At 54.2% G+C, this 15,566-nt stretch overlaps 1 protein-coding gene across 2 annotated transcripts; it reads left to right on the top strand.

Annotated features, from left to right (window-relative positions):
• The first annotated feature begins 475 nt into the window (after positions 1–475).
• Positions 476–13,744, top strand: AARS2 (alanyl-tRNA synthetase 2, mitochondrial). Of its 2 annotated transcripts, XM_032299579.1 has the most exons (22): positions 476–752; positions 1,580–1,771; positions 2,309–2,454; positions 2,683–2,850; positions 3,393–3,537; positions 6,404–6,549; positions 6,709–6,817; positions 7,207–7,245; positions 7,348–7,459; positions 7,943–8,076; positions 8,555–8,699; positions 8,935–9,107; positions 9,220–9,333; positions 9,430–9,570; positions 10,324–10,461; positions 10,571–10,680; positions 10,837–10,945; positions 11,243–11,365; positions 11,600–11,710; positions 12,326–12,409; positions 12,523–12,633; positions 13,076–13,744. In XM_032299579.1, exons 1-22 carry the CDS (start codon positions 510–512, stop codon positions 13,238–13,240), a joined length of 2,958 nt encoding a protein of 985 aa, XP_032155470.1. In that variant the 5' UTR covers positions 476–509; the 3' UTR covers positions 13,241–13,744. The 2 variants fall into 2 exon arrangements, with proteins under 2 accessions (XP_032155470.1, XP_032155471.1); XM_032299580.1 differs by lacking the exon at positions 12,523–12,633.
• The last annotated feature ends 1,822 nt before the right edge of the window (positions 13,745–15,566 follow it).

Genomic DNA, 15,566 nt, shown 5'->3' with positions numbered 1-15,566 from the left:
GTCTTCAATAAATATTTGTTGAATACCTCTTGAATGAATGCTGATATTCCCCTGTCACTCTCTGCCTTCTTCCCTCAGCCTGGAAAAACACACCACATCACACACACACACACACACACACACACACACACACACACGAAGAAGTTGAATCAACACCTTTTAATTGCAACCCCATTTATTACTTTGCTTATTAGCACAACAGCAATTACTGCTAGAATACAAATTTCAGTGGGCAGGGCATTTTGTCAATTTTGTACTCTAAACGCCCAAAACAATGCCTAGCACATAGTAACCTCTCAATGAATATTTGTTTAATGCCGAATTAATTAAGAACCTACTATGTGCCAGGCGCTGTGCTAGACCGACTTCTGCTAGCGACCCAATCTCTTCCACCCGGGCGGCAGAGGCCGCCCCCAGAGTCCTCCTACCGCCAGGGGCCGCTGTAGGAAACACCTGGCTTCCTTCCCTCGTCACTCTTTGACCCTGTAAAGTCACTGCCCGGAGCTAAGATGGCGGCGTCGGTGGCAGCTGCAGCCCGGAGGCTGCGGCGGGCCATTCGAAGGTCGCCCGCATGGCAGGGCCCCAGCCATCGGCCGCTCTCATCGGAGCCCGCTGCAGCCCAGGCCTCGGCGGTGAGGGCTGCCTTTCTGAACTTCTTTCGGGACCGCCATGGCCACCGACTGGTACCCTCCGCTTCCGTGCGGCCCCGCGGCGACCCCAGTTTGCTTTTCGTCAATGCGGGCATGAATCAGGTGAGGGCCGAACCATACCGATAGGGGGCGGAGTTTGTGAGTTTTCCAGTGAGAAAGACGCTGCAGGATTGGGTAAAAGAAGCAAGAGGCGGAGTTCATGGTTTTTGGGGGAACGAGGACGGTGCTTGGTTGGGTAAAGTGATTAAGGAGGGACGGCGCTGAGTATAGGGAGGGTTAGGCGAGGGCTTGAGCGGGGAATTTATGGATTGGGATTGAGTATTAGGTCCAGAAATGGTTGGTGTGGAATCCCATTGGGGCAGATTGGTGGGGGAAGTCTGGTTTCATTTATTCGTTCGTTAAATAAAGATAATGCTTTCATTAAATGTTTATTGAGCACCTATTGTGTGCTGAGTACTATTCTCTAAACTTTTGATTTTTATCAATCACCCACCCTTTCTAGACTTCATTGTCCTCATCTGTAAAATAGGAGCGGCATAGGTTAACCTTAGAGGCTGTCTGGGATCCCTACTAGATGAGTCTCAGTTTTGTACCCTGAAGTCATTGGGTGTGTTTGAAGAAGCTGGGACGGAGGATGCCACCTTTCAGTGCCCTGTTTCCAGCTCCCAACACATCCCTCCTTCTTTTACCTTGCCTATTTTACTAGCAGAGGGTCTCTGGTTCATGATTTATCTACCTCTTCCCTGCCCCCCACACACCAGAGATGGCTGTCCCCAGGGTCTCAGGTTGTCCTCCTAGATTACACTGCACTTTCAGGGGCACAGTCAGCCTTCGGTGTGAACAGGCATCCCCATCCCCACTCCCCACCTTTCTCTTCTACTGAGAAATTGGGAAATCCCTCTCCCCCTCCCCACTTCATGTGCTTCCAGTTCAAGCCCATTTTTCTGGGCACCGTGAATCCACGAAGTGAGATGGCAGGCTTCCGACGTGTGGCCAACAGCCAGAAATGTGTGAGGGCTGGAGGACACCATAACGACCTGGAAGATGTGGGCCGAGACCTTTCCCATCACACCTTCTTTGAAATGCTTGGCAATTGGGCCTTTGGGGGTGAATATTTTAAGGTGAGTCTTTGGGGAGCAGTGGTCAGCCAAGAAGGGAGTCAAAGTTCATCCTGTTTCCATTGTACTGTCTGCTTAGGCAGGGCCTCATACCAGATCCAGAGGCAAAGTGCTAGTTGAGCAGGTGTAACAGGAATTACCTCACTTCCCTGATGGGATTGTAAGCCCCTTGAGGGCAGAGACTGTGCTTCCTGCCTAATGGCTACTCAAAAATTGTTGTTTGAATAAATGATCAAATAGCAATGCTAAGGTGCTTACTGGAGTTAGAGATCACCCCAGACTACAGTAGGCAGAGAATTTCATGTGAAAATGGGACTTGTTCTGGGACTTGAAAGAAGATAGGATATAGAAGAAGGGGGAAGCTTTCTGGGCAGGAAAACACTCAGGCAGTAATGGTTCATGGTTTATTCTGGGAACAAGATGGCAGCAGAAATGCTCTTGTCTTAAGCCGAGGGCTAAACTCATGTGGCTTGATGACTTCAGTGTGGTCTCCCTCTCACCCATCTTCCATTCCCCATCCCATGCTGGTTTCTGCTGCAGGAGGAGGCTTGTAGCATGGCCTGGGAACTGCTGACTCAGGTCTATGGGATCCCTGAGGAAAGACTCTGGGTCTCCTACTTTGATGGTGACCCCAAGGCAAGGCTGGACCCAGACCTGGAGACCAGGGACATCTGGCTGAGCTTAGGGTAAGTCAGCCCCCTCCTTATGTTCATTCCTGGAGGGCAGGAAGACTGGAAAATGGAGACTACCAGCACCAATCCTCAGAGTCTCAGCATATCATTCCAGGACACTGTGGGGTCAGCCCTGTTCCTCCTCTTGCTGAGCTGCGACTTGAGGGAGGGGCTCTCGTGACAGAGAGGATCCCAGCTTTTGGGTCTGTCTGTCTCCCACCACTCACCTGCCTTTCTCCCCAGGGTGCCTGCTAGCCGTGTGCTTTCCTTTGGACCCCAAGAGAACTTCTGGGAGATGGGGGATACTGGCCCTTGTGGGCCCTGTGCTGAGATCCACTATGACCTTGCTGGTGGGTTGGGAGCCCCGCAGCTGGTAGAGCTTTGGAATCTGGTCTTCATGCAACACAACAGGTAATGGGGTGCTGAAGCAGGACGAGAATCCCTGGCTAGAAGTGGAAAAGGTGGCAATTAGGAGACTTTGATCTGTTTCATATAAAAACAAACACGTAAATGGTGCTTACCATATGCCAGGCACAATTAACACTTTATAGATAAGAACTGATTTAATCCTAGTCCTTGCCTGTGACAGTTTAAACAAGTCACTGCTAGTGTCTGGCCTCGTATCATATGATATAGTTGAACTTAATGATCTTAGATTGTCTTCTAGCCTTGACATGTCTTTCTAAGGGCAAAGTATTCTGTCCTAAGATGGGATGTCGGGTGCTCAGGCAAGGGCTCAAGCAAGAGTGAGAGTGGAGATAGCCCTGTATGAGCAAGGACAAGACCCAAGGCCGTATCATCTGCTATTGCAGGGTGGCAGGGGAAGATACTGCTTGTCTGGCTCCTCCCACTGTCAGCCCTCTTGGGCCCCCTCCTTCTCTACTCCACTTGGGCATCTGTCTCACACTTGTAATCCTGGGTGGGGCCTTACCTTGCACACCTTCCCTGGCCAGAGAGGCAGATGGAAGCCTGCAGCCCCTGCCCCAGCGGCATGTGGACACGGGAATGGGCTTGGAAAGGCTGGTGGCCGTGCTGCAAGGCAAACACTCCACCTACGACACTGACCTCTTTTCCCCACTGCTCAGCGCCATACACCAGGTGAGTGCCTCTTCCCTTCCAGAAACCCTCCAACCTGCTCTTCACAGCCCTCAGCTCCACTGCGCTCCATCTTTGTTGAGAACTCAGAATGTTCTCAGCATCTGAGGACAATAACCAACCAAGAATTCCAAGATGTCACGCAAGACACTAGGATTCATTACTTATTACCTGATTTTGCTCCTGACTCCTTCTTTCATTTATGTGTTGAGTGGCTCCTTTGTGTTAAGTCTTTTGTGCTTGGTACAGAAGACACAGCAGTAAACAGAAAAGAGATCATGAAGATTACATGCTAGCATGAGAGATAGACAATAAATGTGTTAAAGCACAAGGTAATAGCTTACAGATTGTGAACAGGCAGTAAACACGGGTGAAAGTAACTAGGAGGAAGGAGGGTGCAGAGGAATCTTAGATAAGGTGTTTGGGGAAGGCTCACCAAGAAGGTGACCTTTGAGTTGAGCCCCAACGGAAGAGGAATCAACCACAGAAAGCTCTTTCCAGGCAGAGGGGACAGCAGGTACCAAGGGCCTTAGTGCTGATGGATTGGATGGGGAGGGGAAAGAGAAATCAAAGATGGCTCCCAGGCTATTGACTTGAGTAACAAGGTGAATGGCATGACTGTTTATTGAGATGGAGCTTGGGGAAGAGAGGGGTTTGGAGCTAGGTGAATCAAGCTTCCTGCTTTGGAGCATTTTCATGTGTGTGTAGCCTATACCCTCCTTCCTTTCCCCCCAAGAAAGGGCTTGACATGTGCCAAGAACAAAAAGGTGGCCAACTGGCTAAAGGAGAATCCCATGGGATATAGTAGGAACATGTGTCATTTAGCTTTTGCTGTATAACAAGCCACCCTAATGCTCTGTGGCTTAACCGACAACCATTTATTTGCCCCCTGAGTCTGCAGGCTAGCAGTTTAGGCTGGGCTTTCTTTGGGTCTTGTGTGAGCTCACTCATCCATCTGTGGTCAGCTGAGAGGCAGCTCCTCTTCTGGGGCTTGGCTGACTGTCAGTTTGGGGGCAGTCTGGGTGACTAGGCCATGTGTCTGTCATCACTTAGCTGGCTAGTCTGGGCTTGTCCACATCACAGCTCAGCAAGGTTCCAAGACAGATCAGACACATAGGCTCAGAACAATGTTATTTCTACCATATTCTGTGGGCCAAAGCAAGTCACAAAGCCAGCACAGATTCAGAGGATGGAGAAATAGATTCTGTCTCTTGATGGGAAACAGCTGTGAAGTCCCATTTTAAAGTGGCATATGCATAGGAAAGGGCCATTTTTGCGAACAGTCTACTACAGAGAAGAAGACAAAGTCCAGTCTTGTGGGCCTTAAAGTCCAAAGTGGTGCTTTGATTCTCAGAGTGGCGGAGAAGGGTTCTCAGGACCAGGTGCGGTGGCTCACGCCTATAATCCCAGCACTTGGGGAGGCTGAGGGAGGTGGATCACTTGAGGTCAGGACCAGCCTGACCAACATGGCAAAACCCTGTCTCTACTAAAAAATAGAAAAATTAGCCTGGCATGATGGCACACACCTGTAGTCCCAGCCACTTGGGAGGCTGAGACAGGAGGAAATTGCTTGAACCCGGGAGGTGGAGGTTGCTGTGAGCCGAGATCGTGCCACTGCACTCCAACCTGGGTGACAGAGTGAGACTTAGTCGCTAAATAAATAAATAAAAGTGTGCATCAGATCATGCCACTCCCAGCTGATAACTTTTTTTTTTTTTGAGGCGGAGTCTTGCTCTGTTGCCCATGCTGGAGTGCAGTGGCATGATCTCGGCTCACTGCTACTTCTGCCTCCTGGACTCAAACTATTCTGCTGCCTCAGCCTCCTGAGTAGCTGGGATTACAGGTGCCCACCACCACCCCTGGCTAATTTTTGTATTTTTAGTAGAGATGGGCTTTCACCATGTTGGCCAGGCTAGTCTCGAACTCCTGACCTCGGGTGATCCACCCACTTCAGCCTCCCAGAGTGTTGGGATTACAGGCATGAGCCACTGTGCCCGGCCTGATGTACACTTTTGAAAGGCTGCTCCTGTTGCTGTGTGGAGGTTAAGCTGGAGGGAGACGAGAGCAGAAGCTGAGGAATCAGTTGGGAGGCTATTACCAGTCCAGGCAAAGATCACAGGGCGTGGCTTCAGCTAACAGCAGTGGAAGTAGAGACAAATAGATTGATTTGAGATATCTCATGGAGGTAGAAGCAAAAGGACCCACTGATGGATTGGATGGGGAGGAGAAAGAGAAATCAAAGATGGTTCCCAGGCTATTGACTTGAGCAACACAGTGAATGGCATGACTATTTACTGAGATGAAGCTTGGGGAAGAGAGAGGTTTGGAGCTAGATAAACAAGCTCCCTGCCTTGGATCACTTCCATGTGTATGTAGCTTACGCCCTCCCTCCCTGCCCACCCCCACAAAAGATGGGAGAGTCGAGAACAGGTAGTGGAAAGCACCTGGAGTCCAACAGGCCTGGCTGAGATCTCAGATCTGTTCCTCATGAGCTGGGTAGCCTGTATCACCAAGTTCCTCTGAGCCTCAGCTTCCTCTTCTTTAAAGCAAGGATACTGATACCTCCCGGAACAGGCTGTTTTGGGGATTAGAGGTCATGTTGTTCAAGCACTCACCCAGTTTTGATAGTAGAAATTCAGTAAGTGATCACAGAGATGATCACTTGTAGCACCAAACATGAGCCCCATGAGGACAGGGCCTGGCTCCTGTTCATCCGTAAGGCTTCTCAGCCCATGACTGGACTGGCAAGGCCATTCTGGATGTGGTTGGCTTTAGGGCTGAGGGCAGGTGCTCTGGAAGTGTTAAAGAGCACCCACCTGGGCCAGGTCAGGCAGGGCCACTGACTGACTCTTTCTCTCCTGCTTTCCAGGGCTGCAGGGTACCCCCTTACTTGGGCCGGGTAGGGGTGGCAGATGAGGGGCGCACAGACACAGCGTACCGCGTGGTAGCTGACCACATCCGCACACTCAGCATCTGCATCGCTGATGGCGTCTTTCCTGGGATGTCAGGTGCCCCGTGAGTCTGGAAGGGCTACAGAGAGGACAAGGGCTGCTGGGGGTCACAGGTGGAGGAGGGAAGGAAGAGGAGAGGTGGGTCTGGTTGAGCCAGTAGGAGGAATGGGGGGAGGGAGAGTTTTGGGGTGGGAGTTAATGTCTGGGCTCTGAACCCCTTTAGGTTGATTCTTCGTCGGATCCTCCGTCGAGCTGTGCGTTTCTCCACAGAGATCTTAAAGGCACCACCTGGCTTCCTAGGCAGCCTGGTGCCTGTAGTGGTGGAGACATTGGTAAGGGGAGAGCTGCTTCTCCATTCTGGGCCTTCCTGGGCACTTGGGGAGCCTATCACTGAGCCTAGACAATGTCCCCAGGTACCGGCCTAGCCTGGATGCCCAGGGGTCCCCACCCTAAATGCCTAGCCCAGCATCCTATCAGCAAGCTAAGAAAACTGTCCTTGCTTACAAGAAACAGGGAGACTTGAGCAGGCTCCTTGCTCAAACTGCTGAGCCTTTGACCTTAGGACCCCCTTCTGCCACCCTACAGGGAAAGCAGTTCCCCATTTGAGACCCTCTCCCAGTCCTCAATGTGTCTGACGCCAGGGCAGGTGTCCTTAGGGAGGCACAGGGTGGAGAGGTGGGGGTGGGTTGGTTGCCTTTCATACCTTCTCCACCTCCCCCAGGGAGATGCTTATCCGGAACTGCAAAGGAACTCAGCCCAGGTACTGGATTTGGATGGGAGAGAAAGGGGCTGATGGGAGAGATGTGGAGAGAGACCCTCCCTCTAAGGAGACCCAGCTCCACTTCTGCTCTGCCTGGTTCAGATAGCCAACCTGGTGTCAGAGGATGAAGCAGCCTTCCTGGCCTCCCTGCAGCGGGGTCGGCGGATCATTGATCGGACTCTGAGGAGCCTGGGGCCTTCAGATATGTTCCCTGGTGAGTGGGGTACCTAGCCCCTGCACAAGAGGCTCACTGAGACTCGCCAGGGTGGGCAGAGGAGGGGCCAGCCCCATGCCTCACGTCCGCCCCCTCCCTCAGCCCAATGTTCCTCTCTTCCTGAACTCTCCTTCCATACCCAGACCCCTCTGCAGCAGGAACACCACCCTGCCTCTCCCCATCCACACTGCCCAGCAAGTCCTGCCTCCTGCTTTCCTAGGTTGGCTTCATGCACAGACAGCTTCCCTCCTCCTTTGAAATGACGTGTGCCCAGGGAGTATCCTAGACTAGCCCCAACTCTGGCCTTGATGCATGAAGCCTGAATGTGCCCCCTCTCCTGAGGCTGCGCAGTATGGAGGGGGTATTTATTTGTGTTTGGCATCTGGTGGCTTCTGCGTGGTTAGAAAGGCCCTGGCCTTATTTTCTTCCCTTCTTTGTCTTATCCCTCCCCTCCCCAACATTTTTTGTCTTCCTTTCTCAAAGCTGAGGTGGCCTGGTCCTTGTCACTGGCTGGAGACCTGGGGCTTCCCTTGGACCTGGTAGAGCTGATGCTGGAGGAGAAAGGGGTGCAGCTAGACTCCGCTGGGCTAGAACGTTTGGCCCAGGAGGAAGCTCAGGTATAAGCTATCCCACCCCCATGCTGGGTTCTGTTGGGACATCCCTTCCCCAGCCCTGAGCTCCTGGGGGAAGAACTGCGGCTATTGTGAGGAATCAAGAGGCTGAGACAGGACCTGTCCTCTCACCTGGGAGGTTTCTAAAACCTCGGGCCACAACCTGCAGAGAGCAACACTAGCCAATGTGCTAAACACAGGAGCAGAAGCTAGCACAGCTTCCTGGAGAGGGGCCCTCCAGGGGCAGTGGTGGGCAGGGAGGCCTGATCCTGAGGAGCCCAGATCCTGAGGAGCCCATACGATGGATGGTTCAGCGACCAGCCCAGGGGCTCTACCAGCCAGCCAAGCCCTGAGTACTTATCCCAGAAGGGCTGCAGCGTCCTCAGCTGCATGGCAGGGACAGGGCTGTGCGAGGCTGAAGTCCCATGCAGCCCTGTGACATGCATTCTCCATATACCTCTTCCGTGACATGCCCATCCTGCAGCACCGGGCACAGCAGGCTGAGCCAGTTCAGAAGCAGGGATTGTGGCTTGATGTCCATGCTCTGGGGGAGCTGCAGCGCCGAGGAGTGCCCCCAACTGACGACAGCTCCAAATATGACTACTCTTTGCAACCCAACGGAGGTTATGGTGAGAGCCTGGACTGAGACGTGTGGCCACAAGCTTGCCTGACCCTGACTGGGAAGAATGTCCAACATGGTTGCTACCAGCCCCTATGCATTCCCCAGGATGACCACCAGGGGTCTCTGTGGCCCCCACCTGGAAGCACCCCCACCAGTGGGGTGCCTGTTGTCCCCAACACACAGACCCACTTCCAGATCCCCAGCCCCTGTCCAGCACTAACAACCATTCCGTGCCCTGGCAGAGTTTGGTGCCTGCGAGGCCCAGGTGTTGCAGCTGTATACAGAGGACGGGATAGCAGTGGCCTCCGTGGGGAAAGGCCAGCGCTGTGGCCTCCTCTTGGATAAGACCAACTTCTACGCAGAACAGGGGGGCCAGGCTTCAGACCGTGGCTACCTGGTGCGGGCAGGGCAAGAGGTGAGTCCCCTCCACAACCCAGGCTAGTTTCTGTGGGAGGTAGACCCAAGCCTTGGGTGGGAACCGAGGGGAGGGAAAGGCTACAGGCACCTTGACCTCTCCCCTCCCCCAGGATGTGCTGTTCCCAATAGCCCGTGCCCAGGTCTGTGGGGGTTTCATTCTGCATGAGGCAGTAGCCCCTGAGTGCCTGCAGATAGGGGACCAGGTGCAGCTGCATGTGGATAAGGTAAGGATCCTCCCTGACTTCCCAAGACCCTGCAGCCCCTTCACTCTCCCCACCCCCTGCCCTCACCCAGGACCCTGGGTGACACAAGTGTTTCAGGCCTGGCGTCTGGGCTGCATGGAGAAGCACACGGCCGCCCACCTGCTGAACTGGGCACTGCGGCAGACCCTGGGCCCTGGCACAGAGCAGCAGGGCTCCCATCTCAATCCTGAGCGGCTGCGCTTCGATGTGGTCACCCAGGTGAGTCCAGCACAGAAAGACAGGCTTCACGTGAGGTGAGGTTAGGTGACAGGCTTAAAGAAAGATAGCCTGCTGTAAGCAGGTTGACCAATCTAAGGACCTAGGCTCTAGACCCAGCATGGCCACCCAGTCGCTATGGAACCCTGGGCAAGTCCCTTCCCCTTGGGTTCTTCCAGCAACAGTGAGGAGCCAGGCTACAGGGTGTCTGGAGGCTTGCCCAGCTCTGATGTTGTGGAATTCTAAACGGCCTCCAGCAGGGGCCCTCCCTTCACCTCCAGCCACGCCCCTTCCTTGTTTCTGCTGTCACCCAAGCCATTCTTGCTCAAACTGGGCTGCCCTCTCTGCTGCCACCCTGTCTCCCTGCCCAACTTGCACATCTGGCTCAAATCCTTTCTGCAAGAAGCACTTGCTGGCTGACCCCATCCCACCTGCTTATTTCCTGCCCCTGCATCCCCGAGTCCTGTAGTTCCCTCTTCCATTGAGCTGCCCCATGTAAGCTCCTTGTGGATACAGCCTCCTTTTTCTGTTTCTTCATCAACGTCTGGGGCCTAGTGAAAGGCCTGGAGCTTCCCATAGGCCCAACTCTCAGATAGCTTTCTAAGGAAAAGAATTGTCTGCTCAACCTGTTATGTGCTAGCCACTATTCTAGAACCTGGGGATAGCTCGGTGGACACTGACCATGTTTTAATGCATCAGTTACAGGTAAGGGGCTGACTGCATGTTGGTCTTTCTATTTCCTCCCCACCCCTCCAGACCCCATTGACTCCAGAGCAGCTCCGAGCGGTGGAGAACACCGTGCAGGAGGCTGTGAGGCAGGATAAGGCCGTGTACATGGAGGAGGTGGCCTTGGCGCTCACTGCCCAGGTCCCTGGCCTGCGCACTCTGGATGAGGTGAGTAGGGGAAGCCCTTTTGGTGGAGATCAGGGGCCTCCTTCAGGCATACTAGGAGGCTTTACCCTTCTCCTTTGGCAGCTAATGGGTCTATCCCTCTTGACCTCAGGTTTACCCAGACCCTGTGCGAGTGGTGTCAGTGGGGGTGCCCGTAGCCCATGCATTGGACCCGGCCTCCCAAGCCGCACTGCAGACCTCTGTGGAGCTATGCTGTGGGACGTGAGTCGCTGTTTTGTGCTGCCTGGCCCAGGGGCCCTGGGTCCTCGCCCTTCCTTGGTCTTTGGAGCCATCAGCCCTTGATGGGCGATACTTTCTGGCTTCTCCCTTCTCTCCTGTCATCCCCCTTGACTTTCTGCTCCCTCCTTCCTCCCATAGGCACCTGTTACGTACAGGGGCTGTAGGGGACCTGGTTATCATCGGGGAGCGCCAGCTTTCCAAAGGCACCACCCGCCTACTGGCTGTCACGGGGGAGCAGGCCCAGCAGGTCAGCATGCCAGTAGGCTTGGGACTTCTGGGTTGAGTGGGTGCAGGGGACACATGCAGGTGACATGCTCAGGCTCAGGGGTGCCCAGCAGCAGAGCCAGTGTTCATACGTGCATACCAATGTGGCCATACCAGCTGTTGGCAGCTGGCATCTGTTTTGATTATTTGGTGCTGGTGCCTTGATTGGTCCTGATTGTTATGTCTAATTTGTCCCTGACCAGTAATGAGTTGAGAGGCCTTGTCCTGGGGAGATGAATGTCAACCTGGCGGCCCTGACCCTCCGGTTCCCTTCCGGCAGGCCCAAGAGCTAGGCCAGAGCCTGGCCCAGGAAGTGAAAGCAGCCACTGAGCGGCTGAGTCAAGGGAGCCGGGATGGGGTGGAGGCACATCGGCTATCCAAGGACATAGGACGACTCATTGAAGTGAGGGCCACGCCTACCGTGGAGCTGTTCCCCAACCTCTCCTGGCCCTATTCCCCCCTGCCCCCATGCCTCCCTGGACCCCCCCCAGACTCTCCCCAGCTCTCCAGTCGGGTTGGGCTCCAGCTGGCCCAGATACTTGTCTGCAGGGTGGGTGGCTTCCCTGGCCCTCCGGGTCCCTACCTCAGAGACTATGGCTCAGGAAGGGCAGGGGTGATGCACTACTTCTGGCCATAGGCTGTGGAGACTTCTGTGATGCCCCAGTGGCAGCGACGGGAGCTGCTGGCCACACTGAAGATGCTGCAGCGGCGTGCCAACACTGCCATCCGTAAGCTGGAGATGGGGCAGGTGAGAGGAGGTTTCGCTGTATCCTTGTGCCTAGAGCTGCTCCAACACATATACTGAGAAGTCTCAAGGGCTGGGGAAGGGGGTGAGTCAGAGGCTGTGCAAGGACATGGGGACGGGGTGGTGGCAGCTTCTTCCTTCTCCTGCCAGCTGGGAACCATCACCCAGGCCATTCCCCTACTTCTCTCTCTGTCAAACTGTGTTTCTCCCCCAACTCCCAAGTCTGGCTCAGATCTCTCTCCCCACCCCGGGAAGCCTGCTGACTTGATTAGTGCCATTCAGCCCTGATTGCACCTTCACTGTGGATCCCCCTTCCTCCCGCCCACTCCTGGTCCATCTGTACTCTGACCTTCCTCCTTTCACCTTCAGCGACCTATTTGTAGGGGCCTGGAGCTATGATGAAAGGGAAGCGGCAAGGGAGGTGGGGAAGGACACATGTGGGACCCAAAAAGGAGGCTACCCTAAGCAGAGTCCCTGCCACCTCTGCTTAGAGCTGATGACCTTTGGGGTGGGTGGGGGAAGAGGGGATTGCTCAATTGGGGCTCAGTTCAGGAGTGGGGGATAATTGGAAACCTGCCTCTCAGCCTGACCCCGCTGCTGGTCCTTCCTGCCCCATAGGCTGCAAAGAAAACCCAGGAGCTGCTGGAGCGGCACTCGAAGGAACCTCTGATTGTGGACACAGTCTCTGCTGAGTCCCTCTCAGTGAGTGCTGGCCAAGCAGGGCTGCCCCAGGGTCTGGGGAGGGCACAGTCCTGACCAGGGGGTAGCTGGGGTCTGGGAAGCTATGGGCTCACCATCTGCTTTTCATGGCCCAGGTGCTGGTGAAGGTCGTACGGCAGCTGTGTGAGCAGGCCCCCAATACATCTGTGCTCCTACTCAGCCCCCAGCCTTTGGGGAAGGTGTTGTGTGCCTGTCGGGTGGCCCAGGTGAGGGAAGTGGGAGAGCAGCCCACCACCCCCTTACCACCCATCCTGGTCTGGCTGGCTGATTTTACACCTTTAATTCTCCCAGACAAAGGGGCCAAGGCTGGGTGGAGGTATCTATGAGCATATTCCAGGACAGGGGGGAATCTCCTTGTTCCTAAAAACAGCCCTCCCCACCCCAGAAAGCACCGAGAGATTCCTTAATTACCAACCCCTCCCAGGCCTCACATCCCTCGTAAACAAGTAGCAGATGTTCACGTTCATAAACCTCCCCACACATATTTCCAGCCCAACCCTTCTCCTGCTTGTCAGCCAACACCCCCACCATGTGCTCAGCTGGGAACGGGGTGCTGATCACCTTCAGCTCTGCTGTTGAGGGTACCGTGAGTGGATGCCGGCAGGGAGGGCCACTCTGCATCACTTCCCCTTCTGATTCTGTTCCTAGGGTGCCACGCCCACCTTCACAGCTGAGGCCTGGGCACTGGCAGTGTGCAGCCACATGGGGGGCAAGGCCTGGGGCTCGAGAGTGGTGGCCCAAGGCAATGGAAGCACTGCTGACCTGGAAGCTGCCCTCAACACAGCCCGAGCCTATGCCCTCAACCAGCTCTGACCCAGGCCCACCCAGGGACCCGCATGGACTAAAGGCAAGTGCCAGGTTGCCCTGAAGGAGCCAGCAGAACTCCCCACAGGCTGAAGAAAGGACTAGAGACTGGAGGCCAGCAGCTGAGCCAAAGAGGACCATGTGGACCAGGCCCTGCATGATACAAGGAGATAACGGGCTAGGGAACGCAGAAGTGGGCCCAGAGACACACACCCCCTTGGTGAATGAGAAGACATATGGTTGTGATTGCACATTAGAAATTATTGCACAGAGGATAGGAAGCTCCAGAAGGTTCTATTTGAAAAAGAACACTGTTTCCCCTCCCAGCAACCTGGTATGGGTGCCCTAACACCAGTCTGAACTCAAAACTATCTGAAAGGCCACCTGGGATCCAAATCGGGCCATCCTCATTGCCATGAGTGCTCAGACAGGCTCTGCATGCCTGGCAATGGTGGGCACCGACAATAGGCTCCCTGGCTACCGGGAAGATACAGAATCATCCTGTGAAAATCATTTCAGCAGCGCAGAGCCTCTTTACTATCACTTTTTTCATTAACAGCATTAACAGTGACCTCAGCCAAGCGCGGTGTCTCACACCTGTAATCCCAGCACTTGGGAGGCCAGGGCGGGTGGATTTCCTGAGCTCAGGAGTTTGAAACCAGCCTGGGCAACACAGTGAAACCCCATCTCTACTAAAATACAAAAAATTAGCCAGGCGTGGAACTACGGCCATGTGCCTATAGTTCCAGCTACTCAAGAGGCTGAGGCAGGAAAATTGTTTGAACCCAGGAGGCGGAGGTTGCAGTGAGTTGAGAGCACACCACTGCACTCCAGCATGAACAACAGAGCAAGACTGTCTCCAAAAAAAAAAAAAAACCTCTAAATTGGGCCCTGCTGATTTGTTGATAACTTGAGCAACTGAGAATGTTTCAAGCACTAAACTAATGATTCCTTCCTTCATGGAGTCTGCTTCTTATGGAGGAAACACGCAATAAAGCGAAGGACAAGGGTAAGGCTTTGTGGCTCACAACTATAATCTTGGCATTTTGGGAGGCTGAGGTTGGAGGATCGCCTGAGGCCAGAAGTGCTAGAACAGCCTGCACAAATACAGCAAGACCCTGTCTCTAAAAAAGAAAATTGTGATCTTTCTGCCTCAGCCTCCCAAGTAGCTGAGATTACCCACACCTTAGTCCCAGCTACTTGGGAGGCTGAGGGGGGAAGATCACTTTAGCCCAGGAGTTCAAGGCCGCAGTGAGCTATGATTGCACCAGTGCACTCCAGCCTGGGCAACAGAGTGAGACCATGTGTCGGACGGTGATGAGGTCTGGGGGGAAAATACAGATTGGGGATGAGGAGTGTGGATGGTGGTACCTCCCTCACCAAGAGGCAGCATGTGAGCAGGAACTGGGAGGTGAGAGTGTGCGCGATGTGGAAATCTAAGGGAAAAGCATTCCAGGCTGAGGGAACAGCCAATTCAGAGACTGTGAGGCGGCCAGTGCCACTGAGCAGTCAGCTGGGATAGGAGCCGGTGATGAGGTTGGAGAGCAGGGTCAGACAAGCAATATGCTGAATAAAGCAAGTTGTACAGCACCTGCCTCAAGCCTGAGCTGAAGCTGAAAATTGGCAGCTCAAAGCAAGAGGAAGCCAAGAGATGGAGGGGAGCCCTCCTTCCCTACCAGAATGAGTCCACCTCAGACAGCAGACATTGGACCTCTGCCTCTGTTCCTAGATCTCTGTTGCTAGATGCAGGAAAAGGCCTCAGGGGACCCATCTTCAAATCAAGGGCTCCCTGGCTACCAAGTTCTGTCTAGTAAAAATTATTCGAGCAGCGTGGGCCCTCCTGGCATCATTTTCTGCACAGTTTCTCATTCTAATTAAGGCACCGATGATTTGCTGGTAAGGCACCGGTGAGGGCTTGAAGAGACCCAATCCTGGTGCCTGGCCCCTCACTGCTTGCAGAGCTTTGCCTCAGCATCCTGGCCACTGGAGCAGTAGCCACTGTTCGGCAGTGCTCACCACAGGCCCAGCTCCAAGCTCTGCGGGCGCCAAGATGAGTTGTAGCACCCCTGATTTATTGAATTAACAGAGCTTCGAGGTTTTCGTCCAGGGTAACCAACTAATAGTCCTCAGCAGAACTGAAATCAAAGCTACCCTTTGAAACCCCCACCACCTTGGCTGCCTCTCCCTTCCTGAAAGCCAGTTTCTTTTTTTGACTAGCCATCTCTCTGAAGTCTGTCCCTCTTGCCCTCCAAGAGATCAGGGGCCCCCACCACATCCTGTCGCGCCAGGGCCGGAAGGGGGTTTGGCACAGGACATGGGCTGTGTGAAGGAGCAC

Source organism: Sapajus apella, unplaced genomic scaffold, assembly GCF_009761245.1.
Source record: "Sapajus apella isolate SASKATOON/1434 unplaced genomic scaffold, GSC_monkey_1.0 scaffold41, whole genome shotgun sequence".
Classification (NCBI taxonomy): Eukaryota; Metazoa; Chordata; class Mammalia; order Primates; family Cebidae; genus Sapajus; species Sapajus apella.
The sequence above is the reverse complement of the archived record's forward strand: the minus strand, read 5'-3'. Positions and strand labels throughout refer to the sequence as shown.